Source organism: Dermochelys coriacea, chromosome 8 (assembly GCF_009764565.3).
Source record: "Dermochelys coriacea isolate rDerCor1 chromosome 8, rDerCor1.pri.v4, whole genome shotgun sequence".
Taxonomy (NCBI): domain Eukaryota; kingdom Metazoa; phylum Chordata; order Testudines; family Dermochelyidae; genus Dermochelys; species Dermochelys coriacea.
The window spans coordinates 74,857,163-74,874,380 of record NC_050075.1 but is presented as its reverse complement, the minus strand read 5'-3'; the positions used below and the strand labels follow the sequence as shown (position 1 = coordinate 74,874,380).

Sequence of the window (17,218 nt, the reverse complement as noted above, 5' to 3'; positions counted from 1 at the left end):
AAAGCTATGCCCAAGTACGTTTGTTAGTCTCTAAGGTGCCGCAAGGACTCCTTGTTGTTTTTGCTGTTAAAAGTGAGATGATCACTTCAACCGTCTCTGAATCCAATATTTAAGTGACTTCCACCAGTTCACTGGTCTGACTTTCTTTAAAACATGATCAGCAAACGTATATTTCTTGAATGGTTCACCCTTAGCTCTGAAGTTTATTATAGTTGGTATTATGGATGGATGATAGCTGGATGTCCATGTCATAGCCAACTCCTCTTCTTCAGAAGTAAAAGTTTGACCCTGGTATTGAGAATATTTGCAAGAAAATGAGCTGGAGATCGTGTTTGTCCCATTTGTTTTTTTAATGATTGTAATTTAATTCCGTCATTGCATATTTCTCTTTTAAGATCTCACTCAATTCCTTCCAATTCTGAAGCGTCAGCAACAGAACAGCTATTTCCTTGCATATTGTTCTAGGCCAGTGGTTCCCAAACTTGTTCCGCTGCTTGTGCAGGGAAAGCCCCTGGCGGGCGGGCCAGTTTGTTTATCTGCTGTCCACAGGTTCGGCCAATCGCGGCTCCCAGTGGCCGTGGTTTGCTGCTCCAGGTCAATGGGAGCTGCTGGAAGCGGCGCGGGCCGAGGGACATACTGGCCGCTGCTTCCAGCAGCTCCTGTTGGCCTGGAGCAGCGAACTGCGGCGCCTGGGATCCGCGATCGGCCGAACCTGCGGACGTGGCAGGTAAACATACCGGCCCTCCAGGGGCTTTCCCTGCACAAGCGGTGGAACAAGTTTGGGAACCACTGCTCTAAGCTATAGAAATAGGCTTCAGAGTACTCGGCATGTGTTCAAGATTTCTCTTACGCCAAATGTTGAGCACTTTGGCTGTGACAGTGCCATCTATTTTTCATGATTTTGTTCACAAACTATCATCAGATTAGGCCAGTTCTTGATATAGTGCTCAAAACAGACCATTACTGAGTTCCATCGCATATCTTGTGGGAGAGTTAGTTTGGTTCCTCCCACTTTTTTCAGAGCAGGTGCTGCAAAGTGGTTGTTACGGAAATATTTTGCAATTTCAACAACATTAGCCTTTATTTCTGGAACACTGAAGTTTTTGGTTAGGAGGTGCATCAAATGAGCACTGCAACCGTATGTTATTAGCTTGGGACTCCCTTCTAAATTTCTTCTCATCTTGGATACATTTGCAGCATGGTCTGTGACCAAGCTGCATACTAGACATTTGAATTTTTTTTCACAGTTTGTTATAGCTTTTACTGCTGCTACGTGTAAGTATTCTGTTGTACGTGCATTTCCTGATGTATCAATTATTTCTGCAAGGAAGACATTCCTTTCTTCTGTTGTCACACAAGCACATACAACAGGATCATTGTGGACATTGCTCCACTCATCAATACTCAGGTTAACAATTTTACCCATTAGACCTTTTGCATACTGCTCAATTTCTCTTTCATATGCTTCATCCAGCAATTTGCCTGTGACCTCTCCTTTGGGTGGACTGTATCCTGGTCTTAATGACTGAACCGTGTTAATGAAGTGTGGGTTCTCAATCATACAGAAAGGAGAGTTTGTTACATAAACAAACCAGGCAATTTTTTCATCAATTACCTCTTTTTGTAATTTGCTGGGTTTTATCACAAATTTATCTGTGATTGTTTCTGGATGATGGAGAATTTTTTTTTTCTTTTTGCTACAGGTGATAGATATACTGTGGCTATGTGAAATACATGATGTGACTGAAACACTATCATTGGCAGATAACTCTGAAACTATAGAAAACTATGGTGATCTTGAAGGTGGATAGTCTTCAGAATCCTGTATGTTGAGGGTGGATTCTCCTAAACAAAATAAGTCAATGCAGTTATTTAATTATTATTACCATACTGCTTATTTAGTATTACTCATTGCATTCACTGACACTCAGTACTGCTTTAAAGGTGAAATTGTAAAAGGAAGTTCTGCCTATTTCAGCTATTTATTTTTTTCTCACAACTGCATCTAAATGATAGTACACTCGAGTAACGGCTATATTTTTTTTTTTTCAAACATGAGAATTCAAGTCCAGAAGGAAGACAGACAGTCCTTAAGAAAGAAGTATGAAATAAAAAAGTTTAGCCACCTGAAGATCCTGCATGTTCAGACATGTTCCTTTCATCATCTTCAACGCAGCTTCCTCCTGAGAAGGAACACTTCTCATGATGTTGTTTCATTCGGACAACCAGGCCTTGTCTTTCTTGTTGCACTGTTTGCATTTTGCATGCATGCTTGTCGTACCTCACAGGTAGAGGAACTTCATTAAATATTCCCGAACTGGGTCTCTTTTATGGCCTGCTGCCATTTTAGGTTTTCCCTTCTAGTGAGAGAATGGTATGGTAGTTCTCAAATTAATGAAGGCTACACTCAGAAAGACCTCAAGATTTCCAGAATATGCTGCTCAAACAGTTTCACTTTTGTTTCTACTGCCTGTCCCTCCCTTCTCACATTTATCTCCAGCCTTCTTCTCCTTGTCCAGATCTATTCCACCCCGAACAATCTTCTATTCATTGAACTTTTTGAAACTTTTCACTTTTAGAGAGAGGTAAGGGATTGACTCTCTGTACACAAATTTGCAGCGGGACAGTAGGGTTGAGGTCTGTTATTTCTCACCTCTCTATATTATTTATTTTAAAACATTTTTGCTGTTAACGAGCATGTTATCTCTGGAGACACAAATCTACAGTTTGAGAACTGCAAAACTGAGCATCTCTGATGGTATCTTCTAGACTAGCACTGAGTCCCATTGGGTAGGTAGAAATTAACCTAAATAATCTATACAGAAGCCCCTGGAACTCCATAAAATTGGGTCCCTAATCCATGAACTATTGGAACTCGTTTACAAAACTTTTCTTAAACATTACATGAATATTTGTCTCATACTATAGAATTAGAATTTATAATCCCTATTCCATGATGAGATCTCTTTGAGCTATAATGTATCTTAATTGAAACTATCTTTAGATAGGGTGTTTTCCCCCTCAAAAAGCATTTTATCAAAAAACCTGATTTAAATAAAAAAAAGTCCAATTTTTTTTTTAAATAATTGATTTTTATCCACCCTGATGTTCACTCAGGCCTTTCTTAAGTGAGATGCACTGAGAGTTAAATATTTTTTATTTTGTGCAGTGTTTCTTTAATTGAAAAGAGCAGATGTGCCTAATGACTATCAACAGTACATATTTATAGATCATAAGCCAATTCTTCATTCTATTCTATTTCTTTTTTTAGAAAATAAACCTATTCTTCAGCTATTTGTACTTAGTAATCCTAGTATGCTCATTCCTGTCACTTTTCAGGCATAGGAAAGATGTGCGTATTAAAACACAAATATATTTGATAACAAAGAGAATAAAGAAATAGCTAAGTACAAACAATTGTATATAGCTATGCTTTCAAGTTTTTATTGGTATGAAAGGAGGCAATAAGTGAGACTTTGCATGTATTGTATGTAAGAAAACAAATATACATAAAACCTTTTAAAATATTGAAAAAGTATCTGCTACTTTCTAGAAATAGTGTACAATGAAGACAAACTAAATTTTAATATTAGAAACTTATTTAGACAAATGTAGAGTACCAATGGAATCCAATTTATGGATTTACCATAAAGAAGATGATGATGAAGAACTCTTGCTTGCAAATGTAGAGGCATTAAGGAATCAACTGAGGAAAACTGAGAGAAATCTACAAAATCTAGGAGAAGAACTTTCCAGGTACGTGTGTGTTTAAAAGCAAGAAGAGAACTAGGCCATAAGTCTTTCCAGTAGTTTAAATCTATATTATTCACTATATTATTGTAACTCATTGTCTTTATTCGTGTTTTGTTTCTGTTATATTTGGTAAAAACACTACTGGAGGGGGAATGCTTATTATTGTTTTGTTTTTGTATCCTGGTACTAGTTCGAGTGAACAATCTGTCCACAGCTCTCATTTCAGTGAGTTTGTTGGACTAACACTGGAAGATCTTGATGAGCCGAGTTGCACTGAATTTCAAAATTATTCAGCTCATAAGAGTGCTGGTAAAATGTCCCACCAGAGCAGGGATTCTCAAAGAAAATCCCAAACCAAAGTAAGTATTTTATTTATTTTGGTGCCATGTTTATTTACACATTTGTGATTTTTATGAACATTTGACTTTACCCTTTCATTTGTAGGCTTCTCAGCTAATATATAGTAAGCATTGGGAGTTAGGCATGATAACATATTACTGATAACTATTTTAAACTATTTCTATGACTTAAGTAAGATTGGCCTACAAAGATGCATTGTTGATGTATATATTTTTTTTACCTCAAGTCTTTCCCAGTGTCCACTCCTTTTAATAAAAGTATGGAACAAGAAAATGAGCATCTTAGAGAGAAGCTGAACACCCTTCGAGAGCAAAATGCATCTTTGACTTCCCAGAACCACTGTCTAATGAATAAAATTGAAACTATCAACTTTGAACTGACTCAGTCAAAAACGAGAGTGAGTATCTCAGAAGGATTACTCCTGGGAGAAATCTGTGTCTAAAAATTATATGTATATTTTAAATTCTGCAAATTTTGTCGATAAATAAATGTGGCTCAAATATGGCAGTGGGAGCATAAGCCACTGGCTGCATTGAGGTGGGAGATCATCCTGAAGCCCCCCCCTCCTCGGGTCACAGATTCGTCAGTGAGGCTGAACCTGACCCTGGCACAGTGTAAGGGCTGACCTACCCCAGAAACACCCTGGGGCTCTGCGCCAGGTGTGGGTGGGCAGGCTCAGCCCATCAGGATTCAAATGTAGAGAGGCTTATTGTGGGGAGGATCCATGTGTGGGGTGAGAGGTTTCTGTGTGGGGCAATCTGGGTGCAGGTGGCTCAGACGGAGATCTGGATGCATAGGGGCTCATTGGAGGATTCTGGGTGCGGGGCAATGGGACTCTGCCGGGGATCCAGGTGAAGGTGGTTGGGGCTCAGCGCGGGGCGGGGTCTGGGTATGGAAATATGGGGCTCAGTTGGGAGGGGTCTAGGTATGGGGGGCTCAGTGGGAGGGTCTGGGTGCTGGGGGTGTGGGACTCTGCAGAGGATCCAGGTGCAGCTGGTTGGGGATCAGTGGGGTAGGGGACTGGGGTGGGGATTTGTCAGAGGTCCAGGTGTGTGGGGGGTAAGGGTTTGTCAGGGTGAGGTTGATGAGCCTCCTTAAGGGGGTAGCCTCAGCTGTCTGTAAGGGGGTAGCCTCAGCTGTCTGCCGAGGGCTCCTGCTTCCCCCCCAGGATTCTCTTATCCGCTTTTCTTTTCTATCCCCTGCCCACATTCCTCTCTCCTGCCCTATTCCACGCTCCCTTCCTTCCCCACTGCCTCTTCTCCCCCACACCCCCATTCTCTGTTCCCCTAGCCCCACTTTGCACAGAAACAGGAAGGCTCCCAGCACACAGAAGGGAGCACGACTGGCACTAGGACCCAGGAGTCGGTGTTCAGTCGCAGAGTCTGGAGCGGAGAGGCATCCTCTTTCAGCTGGGTAGCTCTGCACTTGCAGAAATGGGGGGCAGGGGACAGTGTGCCTCCCACCATGCCTTACCTCTGTTTGGAGGGGGCAGTCCTCCCAAAAACCTGCACCCATTCTCCTCCTCTTCCACACCCCTCTCACTTTGCTTCCCTGCTGTTTTCTACAGGGAAGCACAGGAATTTGCGGGGGGGGGGGTGTTTTCTGCAGGCGCATAGTAATGCCGAATCTTCCCAGGAGTAAAGGATGAATATGTGATCTCTAGCAACACAAAATATCTTAGAAAAATAATCACTGGTAACTATTGTAGTTTTGAGTACTATACCAGTTTACCTTGGATTAATCTATAAAATCTATCAATATCATTATTATTATTTTGTATAGCAGTAGCACTAGGAACCCTAGTCATGGACCATTGTTCTAAGTGCCATACAAACGGAACAAAATGACAGTCTCTGCCCCAAAAGCTTACAATCTAAGTATGTAATAAAGATGCCCTGTAACCTATACAAGAAGTAACTTGATAAATTATTTAGCGTTATACATAAATATATTTGCAGTATATCTGCCTGAGCCAAATTGGGCTCCTATATACATATTAACAATGAGAACTGAAGAAGGCTGGTCTTATTTCCAAATAAAGAGCAACATGTCTGATGTGTAGAGAAGGTGAAGATGAAGTATGAGGGAATATTGCAGACCATGGAGAGAAATAGACTGTTAATATAATTTACACATATATTTTAAAAATACAGATACTTGAATTAAAGAAATACTGTTTGCTTGTTTACACGGAATCTTACTAAAATCTTTGCAGACTACAGCATTGCAGGAATATTGTGAAACGTAGTTACTGAGAAGTAAGCCACTATATTGTGTGCGTGTTGGTCTGCAGAATAAAGATTATAGTTATTATAATTTGCAACTGTGCTTCTCAGACTCTATGCAGAGGACAAGTGATGTGGAGAAAAACAAAGAGGAAGAGAACAGCTAGTGGGGGTGAGAGGGCAAAGAACAAACTACCATATATACTCATTCATAAGCCGAATTTTTTTAGTAAAAAAAGGAAGCATCAGAGAAGGGGGCCAGCCTATGAACGGTTATAGAGTGGGAGAGGTGGGACACAGCCCCTTTCCCCCAAGAGAGGGGCAAGGAGAGGCAGCACAGTCAGAAGGGAAGATGCTGGGCCAGAGTCTCTCCGCTTCTGGCAATGCTGCTCCCCCCCAACCTCTGAAGCAGCAGCAGCTCTGAGGCTGGTAGGCTGCAGCCACGCTGCCCAGGCTGCCGGAGCAGCTCTGGCCAGGCCAGAGACATAATTCCTAGCCTGCCACACCTAAGGTGGGAAGGGATAGGATGGGAAGAGTGTGGGGGTCCTGGGCTAGGGGTGGGGTCATATGGGGGGTTGTCACAGGGGATACTCCCTTGACCCCCAGCTTCCCCCCCCACCTCCCAAAAAAAATTTCCCCACCAGTTGCATCAGGGTAAGCGGCTGGCAGGTTCGTTTACTTTAGGTTTACCTCCGTGCCTGCGGACACTCGAGGTAAACAAGCCATCTCGTCCCGCCAGCAGCATATCCTGATGGGCCGGGAGCCAAAGTTTGCCGACCCTGGAATTATAGGGTCGGCTTATGAATAGGTCATAAAAATTGTCCATTTTTACTTCGCCATCTTGGGTGGGTGGGGGGGACATCTTATAAACGAACCAGCTTATGATTGAGTATATATGGTACTCATTTTTCTGGCTTGTAAGGGAAAATGGAGGAATTAATTTTTGGAGGAAAAAATGGAGACGACTGTAAACAATTCTTTTTAACATACCAAAACAGAGAGGAATGGTACCTATGGAACTGGTATTGTGCAAAACTGAAGGGAAAGCTTGAAGTCAGAGTGAATACGGTGTGGAAATGTCCTGGCAATTTCTATAGCAGGGTTAGGCAGACAATGTCATTCAATTATGCAACAACCTTTTGGCACAATTCATTGTAGGGTATGTTTGCAAATTTTAATGAAGTCCCAAATATGTTTATATTTCAGATCTCTTTTCTTGAATCAGCTTTAGGTACACATTCAGTCAGTATTCCTACGTTAGAAGAACAGATTGCAAATTTGGAAGCAGAAGTTACAGCTCAAGATAAAGTCCTGAGGTAGTAAATGTACTTTTCCCCTCCCTTATAAACCTTTTGGTCTACTTGTTTAATTCACCATATTTCCTGTTTCTGGGAAAAACTGGTTGCTTCCAAATCTAGTGCTTTTCATCAGAACCGTTACGGAGTTTTGAAATCTGTCCTTGAGAAGTTGCCGATTATGTGATTATATTAGTGTACTTAAGATATGATGAAATGTGTTCTAAGAATTAAAAGTAATTGATGAAGATTCGGTAAATAAACAAACTAAAGAATTCTAAAATAAATAACTAGTTATAACCTTTGGTAAACATAAATGTTCTCCTACCATTGAGACTAATATACATTGCAGGAATATAGACACTTGTGCCCATTGTACAATGAGCAAACTTTTTGTCTTCTCAAATATATCCACTTAGTACACTAGAATCAATCATGGCTGTCCAAATAAAACTTATCTAAGCAAAGTGTCCTGCTTGTCCCCAAAAGTTGTCAGTCACTAAAGCCACACATTGACTTGCATGCTTCATTTGCTTAGGTATACTGTAAGCACTTGATCTCCCTGCCGAAGCAGATTTATCATTTGTTTGTGTAAGTAGCATTTGATTTGGCCCTTTTGGACACACTTGTAATCTTCAAAACCATAGAATACTTTAAAAAAACAAATTTTCTCCTGGCAAACAAATACGAAAAGTCCTCCACTTTCACAATAACATTTTCATCTTCTCATCCACATGAAACAGAGATACACAGCTGTTGCAAATCCTGTTATGGAAGCAAGTTGAGACGCTTTCTTTGCAAATATATTTTACATTGTTTTATATGTCTGTGTTTTTAAACTAATGTAATGATGCATGATAGAGCACTAAGATCTCCTTTGCACTTAGTGTGGCAGGGCTATCACAAGAACACACTCAGTCCTCTGTCCGCTGCATTGCTAAGGATAAAACAGATATTCCACTCATCACTGCTATGTGCCTCTATAATGATTATATACAAATGAAGGCAGTGTCTTATAAATAGATTTGGAAGGATCAAATTTTTATCAGTAGAAGTCGGTAAACATCAATTTCACCATACACACACAACCACCGAAAAATATTTCTATGGATGATGATTGAAATTTTCTGATTGGCAAAGTAAGAAAAATGTTGCTTGAGAACTTATTAGAATCAAAATCCAGTGATTTAGACTTTTGAATTAGGCTTGTTAGAAATGGACTAGCAAATGAATAGTAAAAACAGGTATGTTGTTGAGTTAAGGATATTTGACATGTGATGGTGACAGTTTGTGGTAATGGTTTATAAAACTTCTAACTTTTTTGTCGTTAAATAATTGTCTGACCTCCTCCACGTAATTTTCTGCAACTGTGAAAACTTAAATAAATAAAAATTTAAGAAAGTCCTTAAATATTTATATTATCTCTCAAATTATAATAAAAATCAAATTCTGCCAAGCCTGCTTATAAACTGACTCTGAATTTTGTGGAAGGTGACTTTCCTGATTATTATTTATTTTATTATATTTGTATTGTGGTGGTACCCAGAGGCCTGGACCAAGATACTGTGCTGGAAGCTGTACAAACAGATAGTAAATGAAAATTCCTACCACAAATTGATTAAAATCTCAATACACAGTTTTTAATAAGGATGAAAATAGGCAAAACTTACTTTACAAAATAAGTAACTTTATTAATTTTAATATCTTTAATTGGGTTAGTCCTTATTGTATTAGCTCAAATACAGGATTGTTGCTTTCTTTGGATAGAGAGGCTGGTAAAATGATTTCCCATATATCAGACTAGCTAGTCCTCCTATTGAACTTAATATATGGAAAAGAAAAAAAATGCTATTTGATATCTATCCACCAAACCAAATGCTTCTGATAAAAAGCTCCCTGCTAATTTTTTTTTTTAAAAGTTGTGATCTAATAATTCTTAATTTCTTTTTCTAGAGATGCAGAAGATAAATTAGAGCAAAGCCAGAAATGGTGATAGAAAAAGAACACATTTTGCAAAGGTTTAAAGAAGAATATAAAAAATTGAAAATGGATTTAATTGAACGAAGCAAGCAAGGGAAGAGGTGAATATATAATTAAAAACAAGCAAAACTTTTTTAGTAGAAAATATTTTACTAATGAGTACATGCCCTCTCCAATTATATATATATTTTGTGCCACCAAGTTGTCCTTTTCTTTATGGGTGTATTGTAAAATAAAAAGGGAGGAAAATCAAGTTTGTTTAAAGGTGACCTGCAAGTTTATTATTATTTTTAATTTAAATTGGAGCGGTGTCGTTTTGTTTTGTTTTTGTCCTGGCAATATCCAATGATCCCTGTCCCAGTATAATTCATTAAAACACACCTTTATTTGGCTGCGATAGGTTAGCTAAATAAACTTTTTTCTTTTTTTTTTGTAAATACAAAAAAGCCCCTGATGATGCAATGCTCAGGTGAAAGTTGAAATACATGTTCGAAGTCTATTTTTGCTACAGTAATTTTAACTCATCCACACTGCACTTGTATGGAAGCATAAATGTAAAAAATATAGACCCTGAGCTTGCAATGACTTATGCATCTGAACTTTACACACGCAGAGTAGTCCCTGTGAAGTCATTAGGATCCTCAGTGAGTAAAGTTCTTTACATATGTAAATTTTTGCCAGATTGAGATCAAAGAGTTATCAAAAATACCACTTAAATGTAATGTGACAGTCAGTCTTGCTGTGAGTATAATATCTTTTGAATTTCCAGAGGTATGGAAGCATCACTCAGGCTTAACAGTGCAGTAATAGTATTTTCTTTTTTTAAAGACAAAAGAGAGGAAGAAATAAAACGGGTAGGCACTAATCTGTTTATATAATTGCACTTTCACAATCAAAGATATATTTGGATTTGAATGTCGTGGATGCCATCTGGACTCAGGGCTTGAAGGGGTGCAGCAGTTATTTTGCTTTTAAATTCTTAGCCTTATTATTGCTTGGATGTAGCTTATTTATATTTGCAGATATGCCTAATTTTTTTTTAAACATGAAGCAGTAATTCATGTGATAAGTGTAAGTCCATTTTATTTAAAAAGTTGTTGTATCTAAAACAACTGGAAAGTTGAAAGGAAGCTCAGTTACCCTATGCTTTTAATTTATTCTTTGTATTTCAAGTTTGGGTAATTGGGGGAAATAGTTATACCAGTATTTAAAAATGACACTTTTTTTTTTTTGTAGAGCTGAACAGCAAAGAAACGAGGCTCTGTTTAATGCTGAAGAGCTGACGAAAGCTTTTAAAAAATACAGAGAGAAAATAACTGAAAAACTTGAAAAGGTAAGACTTGATTATCTGTAGTTTTTGGCCACACAATTTGGATTTAAAATGGAAACTGGAATCCATTAGGTCATAGCTAAATGCTAAATGTCAACAGCCTTGGTTCCATTGTATAAGAAATGGGGTAGAAGGAAGCCTACTGTAACTTATTTTACTTAGCCAACATTTCTGAAGTGTGTGAATAAAACATATTTGTAGCCAGTTCCACATTCAAAGGGTTAGGAGAAGAAATTTTATTTATGCTTTTTTAATCACAAAGGCTTCTCATGTGAATTTGCTGCATCACTGTACCCATAGTAGGGACAAACTATTAGACTAGGTATTCTGTTCCCTGTGCCATGGATACAATGGGAAAGCAACTCTCATAAGCAGCATTAACAGTATATAGGGAGACTTTGGAAAAAAACTGTCTTTTAGAGTGCTTAATGATAAGTATTGTTACCCTTTTTGACCCAAGTGACTAGTTAAAGTTTGGGGCCTTGTGGATTGTTCCAGTTGGGTGGAGAAATTGACAATAGTCTGATGGCTTTGATGTAATCTTGTTTATTTACAAAGAATGTCCAAACTCCTGTTTCTCTCAACACAGAAGGAACAAAATAAATGAGATGGTTTCTTTGCTCATAGCACCAAACTCTTTTTCAGACAGCTTGTCCAGGCTGTCTGCGTCTGGATTTCTTTATGCGCCTCTTTGTGGTCCTTCAGTTTGACCTGCGTGTCTCTTTCTCCCCCCCCCCCCCCCGTGCCCCTCACACCTATCTGCTTAGTCAGAGACTATATGGAGCCCTTCACTCACTACGTCCGCTTACTACATGGGCTCATGTACCCCCTTTGTCTTAATTGGAGCTCCGTAGCTGTCTTTCATAGGTATCTTAAATGAGGGGTGGCTGTCACAACAATTCAGATGAGGTTTAACCCAAACAACAACAGTATCATACAAATATATTATAACACACAACTTGCCTTTTCTCCTTTTAGTTATAAAGTAAACTCTGAACTCTTGTAACCAAGCTTTTTCTTTTTGTTTCAAGAATATGCCTTGAAAATTCTAAGGAGGTCAATGCAAAATTAGGATGAAGGGAAACCTAGGCTTGACTAATCCACCCCATGCCTCCAGCAGGAATACCTACTTATTCATTATAGCTATCAAGAAAACAAATAGCTTCCATAGGTAGATTATATGTCCATAGTGTGTTTTAAATTAAAAAAATAAAGTATGGCCATCTTTGTTAGGTAGTCTATTCCTCATGTGGAATCTGCTGGCTGAAAACCCCTTTTATCTGACATGTAAACAAAACGATCTGTTCACGTTCGCTGCATTGTCTTAGCTACGAGTACTAAATTAGGGTTGCCATCTTTTAGTCTCTCCTGGTTGTCTATAAATCATCCAGAGAAACCCATGCCGGGAGCAAAGTTGAGGAAATTGAGCATGGACTGTTTTCCCTAATTTTACCTTCCATGGCTATTACAGTGTAAGTCTGTAACTTTTCCTCTTGGGTAGGAAAAGGAGTCAAGGAATCACATAAGCCTTCAGCAGTTGCCCCGAAGGCGAATTTGCCATTGGTTAAGCTTCTTTGGTCATGGAAATTGGCAAGACTGTGCTGCATACCTTGACGTCACTACTGACCAAAAGTAGGCCTTAAAATACCAAAGAGATTCTTACTTTTTTTTCCTTGTTAACTAAAAAAAAAAAAAAAAGCTTTTTCCTTGCTCTCCCATGCCTCAGAACCGCACTCAGTATGGTTACTTGTCTGTCTTCTGTAAAGGAAATGAGATGGTAGCAACCTTTGCAATATAAAGCAGCTTACTTTGTTTATTCTTTGTTAGAATATTCTTTGACTACTTGTGGCTTAAATCATTGTTTTCATCATTATACAACAATGTTTTTTAAGGTTCAAGCTGAAGAAGAAACTTTAGAGAAAAATTAATTAATTGTGTAAAAGAAAAAGAAAAGTTGCATGAAAAATGTGTTGCCTATAGAAATGAACTTGAAATCACAAAGAAACAATTAAGGTAAAAGTGTTTCTTATTTGTTTATGTTTTTAAAATTGATATCTCAGTTTTACCCTGTTTCTGGATTTCTCTATCTTCAAAATAGTTACAGTGGCATTGGCATATCTCTCAGCACCCTGACAACATTTCAGCCTTTAACTGGAGGGACCAATCCCAAGAATGAGAGGATAATCTATCTCCATGTTTGTTTTATTCCTCAGCTTCTCTGCTTTTGACACTGAGAAAAGACTACTGAGAAGTTGGTCTCTTTTAGACTCCCAGATGAACGAAGATAATTTATCAATTTTTGTGTGGGGTGCCTTTCTGCCGGTATCTCTGATAGCCAAAGTCCTAGCAAAACACCAGCCTTCTAGAGTTTTTTTTGAACTAGCCTTTATTTTGTGTGGTGTGCGCATCTATAAATTTTTTGTTTTTGTTTTTTGTAGCCAATTGAAGGATGAGAACTGTAGTGCAAAGAAAGATGAGGAGTCTAGGGGCAAAAAACACTGAAATTGTGTCTCAGCTTACACAGTCTGATCAGAAGATCCTGAAGCTTGAGGGTGAACTTAATGACAAAGTAGTAGTACTTAAAGAGAAAAGTGCCCTAGTAAGTGAAAATGCAGAGCTAAAAGCACTTATTGCACAGCAAAATGATCGCCTAAAATTATGTCATCAAGAAATTGAGGATTCAAGAGAAGAACTGAGCACCTTGGAAACTATTATCTCCCAGTTGTCGCTAGGTACATCTAAAGAGGTACAGTAATTGATAAATCATTATAAATTTGTATTGTGCACCTTGTAGAATCCTAATCTGGTACTATCTGGAAATGTTGCTTATTTTATTAGGGGCTCTCTGTATACTGTTTTTCCTGCTTCCAAAATGCACTGATGAAGATACAGTAATGTTTAGTTAAACATTTTACTTTAGCTGAATCAAGAACGTGTGTGTCTGAACTCTCAGAAATGTAGAAACTGCAGTACTGGAGCAGATATCTATCTAGTTTTGTACCCTGCCTCTCTCTGTGGCCTGCACTGATTCTTCAGTGGCAGACTTACTCTCCAAAACACAACTAAATAATACAGTGTGATACTGGGGCTCCTGTCTGTTGAACAGCATGAGGTTTACCAGCTGGTGAAGGTGCATCCTCTGTAATAGCCTCAACAGGGGGCATGGAGCAGTGAGAGCAAGGGAGAGACTTACTGACAAACAGTGCTTGTAGATACATTTTCTGAATGGCAAACTTCTGGTGTCTGTGCCTTGTCATGGTGGGACAGCTTGTATGTTCTAACGATCCCCAGTGTGTGGTGGTGGGGGGAGTGGGGTGCTTTTTGCTCCTAATAGGTTCAACCATACTGGATTGGTCTGGGCTAACAACCCTGTCCCATTAAAAAAAAAAAAAACAAAAAACAAAATATGTTACGGAAACAGTGATGGAGAATTGGACCATTACTGTGTGTGATGGCCTTCAGTAGTCAATGACCTGTATGACTGCCAGTGGTGAAAGCCAAAAGGAAGCCACTGGCATGAAGACTGAAGTGCTCAACACCAAGACAAAAACCAAACTTGTTTTTTGGAATGTATGGACAATGTACGAAATAGGAAAGCTAGCTCAGGTCACAGCAGATGAGACGCTACAGCTTACACATTTTGGGTGTCAGCAAGAACAGATGGATGGGATCAGGAAGAGAACAACAGCATCAGGAGAAACTTTGCTGTATTCTGGATGGCTGATGGACAACACCATGAGAGTGTTAGTGTTGCCATCCTTTTGAAGAAGAGAGTGGAGTATTCAAGAAGGAAACGCAAGTCCATCAGCAGCAGACTTATGAGAGCCAGACTGAAAGGGAAACACCATAATATCACCCTGATTCAGTGCTATGCTCTGACAAATGACAGTGATGAAGAAGTAAAGGACAAATTCTGCCTTGCATTACAGACGGAGTTGGAGCAAGTACCACGCCATGACCTAACTATCGCCATGGGAGACCTGAATGCTGAGATGGGTAAGGACAACACAAACAAGGACAGAGCAGTGGGAAGACATGGGTGTGGCATCATGAATGAAAACGGAGAGAGGCTTGTTGTTTTCTGTAATATGAATGACCTAGTCATTGGCGGAACTCATTTCAACATCGTGAAATTCACAAGCTGACATGGTGTTCTTTAAATAGCAGAGATAAGAACCAGATTGACCATCTGATAAATGGCAAATGGCGATGCTCACTGACAGATGTGAAAGTGAGAAGGAGTGCAGATGTTGGCAGCAACCACCACCTTGTGACAGCCTCCATCAAGCTAAAGCTGAGAAGTGTGGGTCCACCAAACAAGGGACATAGGGGTTATGACATTGAAGGCTTTCTGTGTTTCAGGGGACTTTAGCTTGTCATTCTGCAGTTAAAGAACAGGTTTCAGGCACTTGCAGACCTTGATGAAAAGGAGGGGAATGCAGATGAGGAGATCAACAAGAAGTGGGACAAAGTAACAGCAATTCATAAACAGAGCAGTGAAGCCTGTCTAGGCTATAGGCAGAAGGAAGGAGTGGATTACACCCAGCACATAGAACGCTGTAGAAACCAGATGAGCTCTGAAGAAAAAAGGTTTAGACACAAAATCCCAGAAGCTAAAGGACAGATACCGTGAGCAGTATAGCAAGGCAGGTCAAATGCCTTGTGAGAGCGGACAAACAATGTTATATTGATGATCTGGCAACACAAGCGGAGGATGTAGCTGCTTGTGGTGAACAAGGAACTGTCAAATGTATCAGAGGGATAGCAGTGTTAGTCTATATCCACAAAAACAACAAGGAGTCTGGTGGCACCTTAAAGACTAACAGATTTATTTGGGCATAAGCTCATAAGCATAGGCCCTGTCAATACTGGTTCTCCACTTGTAAGTGTGACAGGGTCAGGCCACATGGCTACAGGAGAGTGATAGAAGGCAGATATATTAGCCCTAGGTTAAGTAAGTCTCTTTTCCCTGGGTAAGGTAACAGGGAAGCTTCCAGAACAATCAGGAACTTTCTGGAAACAATTAAGGCAGACAGGCTGATTAGAACACCTGCAGCCAATCAAGAGGCTTAAGACAAACAAGACAGGCAGGCTAATCAGGGCACTTGGGTTTAAAAAGAAGCTCACTTCAGTTTGTGGTGTGCGTGTGAGGAGCTGGCAAGAGGTGCAAGAAGCTGAGAGTGAAAAGGTGTACTACTGGAAGACTGAGAAGTACAAGCATTAAACGGCATCAGGAGGGAGGTCCTGTGGTGAGAATAAAGAAGGTGTTGGGAGGAGGCCATGGGGAAGTAGCCTAGGGAGTTGTAGCTGTTACACAGCTGTTACAGGAGCCACTGTAGACAACTGCAATCCACAGGGCCCTGGGCTGGAACCCGGAATAGAGGGCGGGCCTGGGTTCCCTCCATCCTCCCAATTCCTTACTTGATACCGGAGGAGTTGAACTGGACTGTGGGTTCCACCAGAGAGGAAGGTCTCTGGCCTGTTCCCCTGATCCACTAGGTGGATCAGCAGAGACTGCAGAGATTGTTCTTTTCCTTTCCCCATGCTGGCAGCAGTGAGCAGTGAGGTTAACTGAGTGAACAGCAGATTTGAGCCACGAACTGGCCAAACTGCGGGCTGCCGTGAACCTCTGATGCGAGAAAATCCGCCAATAAGCACAGGACCCACCAAGGCAGAGGAGGAACTTTGTCACATAAGGTAACTCTCTTCTCTTCATGTGTCAGTATATTTATGCCTGCATCTGTAATTTTCACTTCATGCATCTGAAGAAGTGGGTTTTTTACCCTCAAAGCTTATGCCCAAATAAATCTGTTAGATTTTAGGGCGCCACCAAACTCCTCACTGTTTTTTTCATCTATAAAATGACATGGCTTATTAGTGGTAAACAGCAGATACCAACAAACATTGTCTCGGGGACAAACAAGGCCACCTTCTACCAGAAAAAGAACTAGAAATGCACTGGACAGAGCATTTCAAAGAATTGCTGAACAGTGAGTCACCTAAAGAGGAAGCAAACATCCAAGAGGCAGAAGAAGATCTTGATGTCAGCACAGACACCCCAACTAAGGAAGAGATCATTCAAGCCATCAAATCTTTGAAAAATGAGGGTGCTCCTGGCAAGGGTAACTTGAAAGCAGAATTGTTCAAGGTAAATCCTGAGTTAGCAGCATCTATCCTGGCCCCTCTATTTACATCAATCTGGAAAAGGGAAAAAGTGAACTCAAAGATGAGTGAACCAAAGAGAAGAACTATCAGTGATTGTAATAACTGGCATG

The 17,218-nt window shown here is 39.9% G+C and overlaps 1 protein-coding gene across 1 annotated transcript in view; it reads left to right on the top strand.

Moving 5' to 3' along the window:
* CCDC18 (coiled-coil domain containing 18) overlaps nucleotides 1-17,218 on the top strand; it is a 71,942-nt gene that overhangs the window by 1,342 nt on the left and 53,382 nt on the right. The window contains 11 exon segments of the mRNA XM_043490849.1: nucleotides 3,606-3,756; nucleotides 3,938-4,112; nucleotides 4,340-4,510; nucleotides 7,545-7,654; nucleotides 9,587-9,615; nucleotides 9,618-9,714; nucleotides 10,850-10,946; nucleotides 12,836-12,866; nucleotides 12,869-12,956; nucleotides 13,382-13,411; nucleotides 13,413-13,689. Coding sequence (XP_043346784.1) covers nucleotides 3,606-3,756; nucleotides 3,938-4,112; nucleotides 4,340-4,510; nucleotides 7,545-7,654; nucleotides 9,587-9,615; nucleotides 9,618-9,714; nucleotides 10,850-10,946; nucleotides 12,836-12,866; nucleotides 12,869-12,956; nucleotides 13,382-13,411; nucleotides 13,413-13,689 — 1,256 coding nt within the window.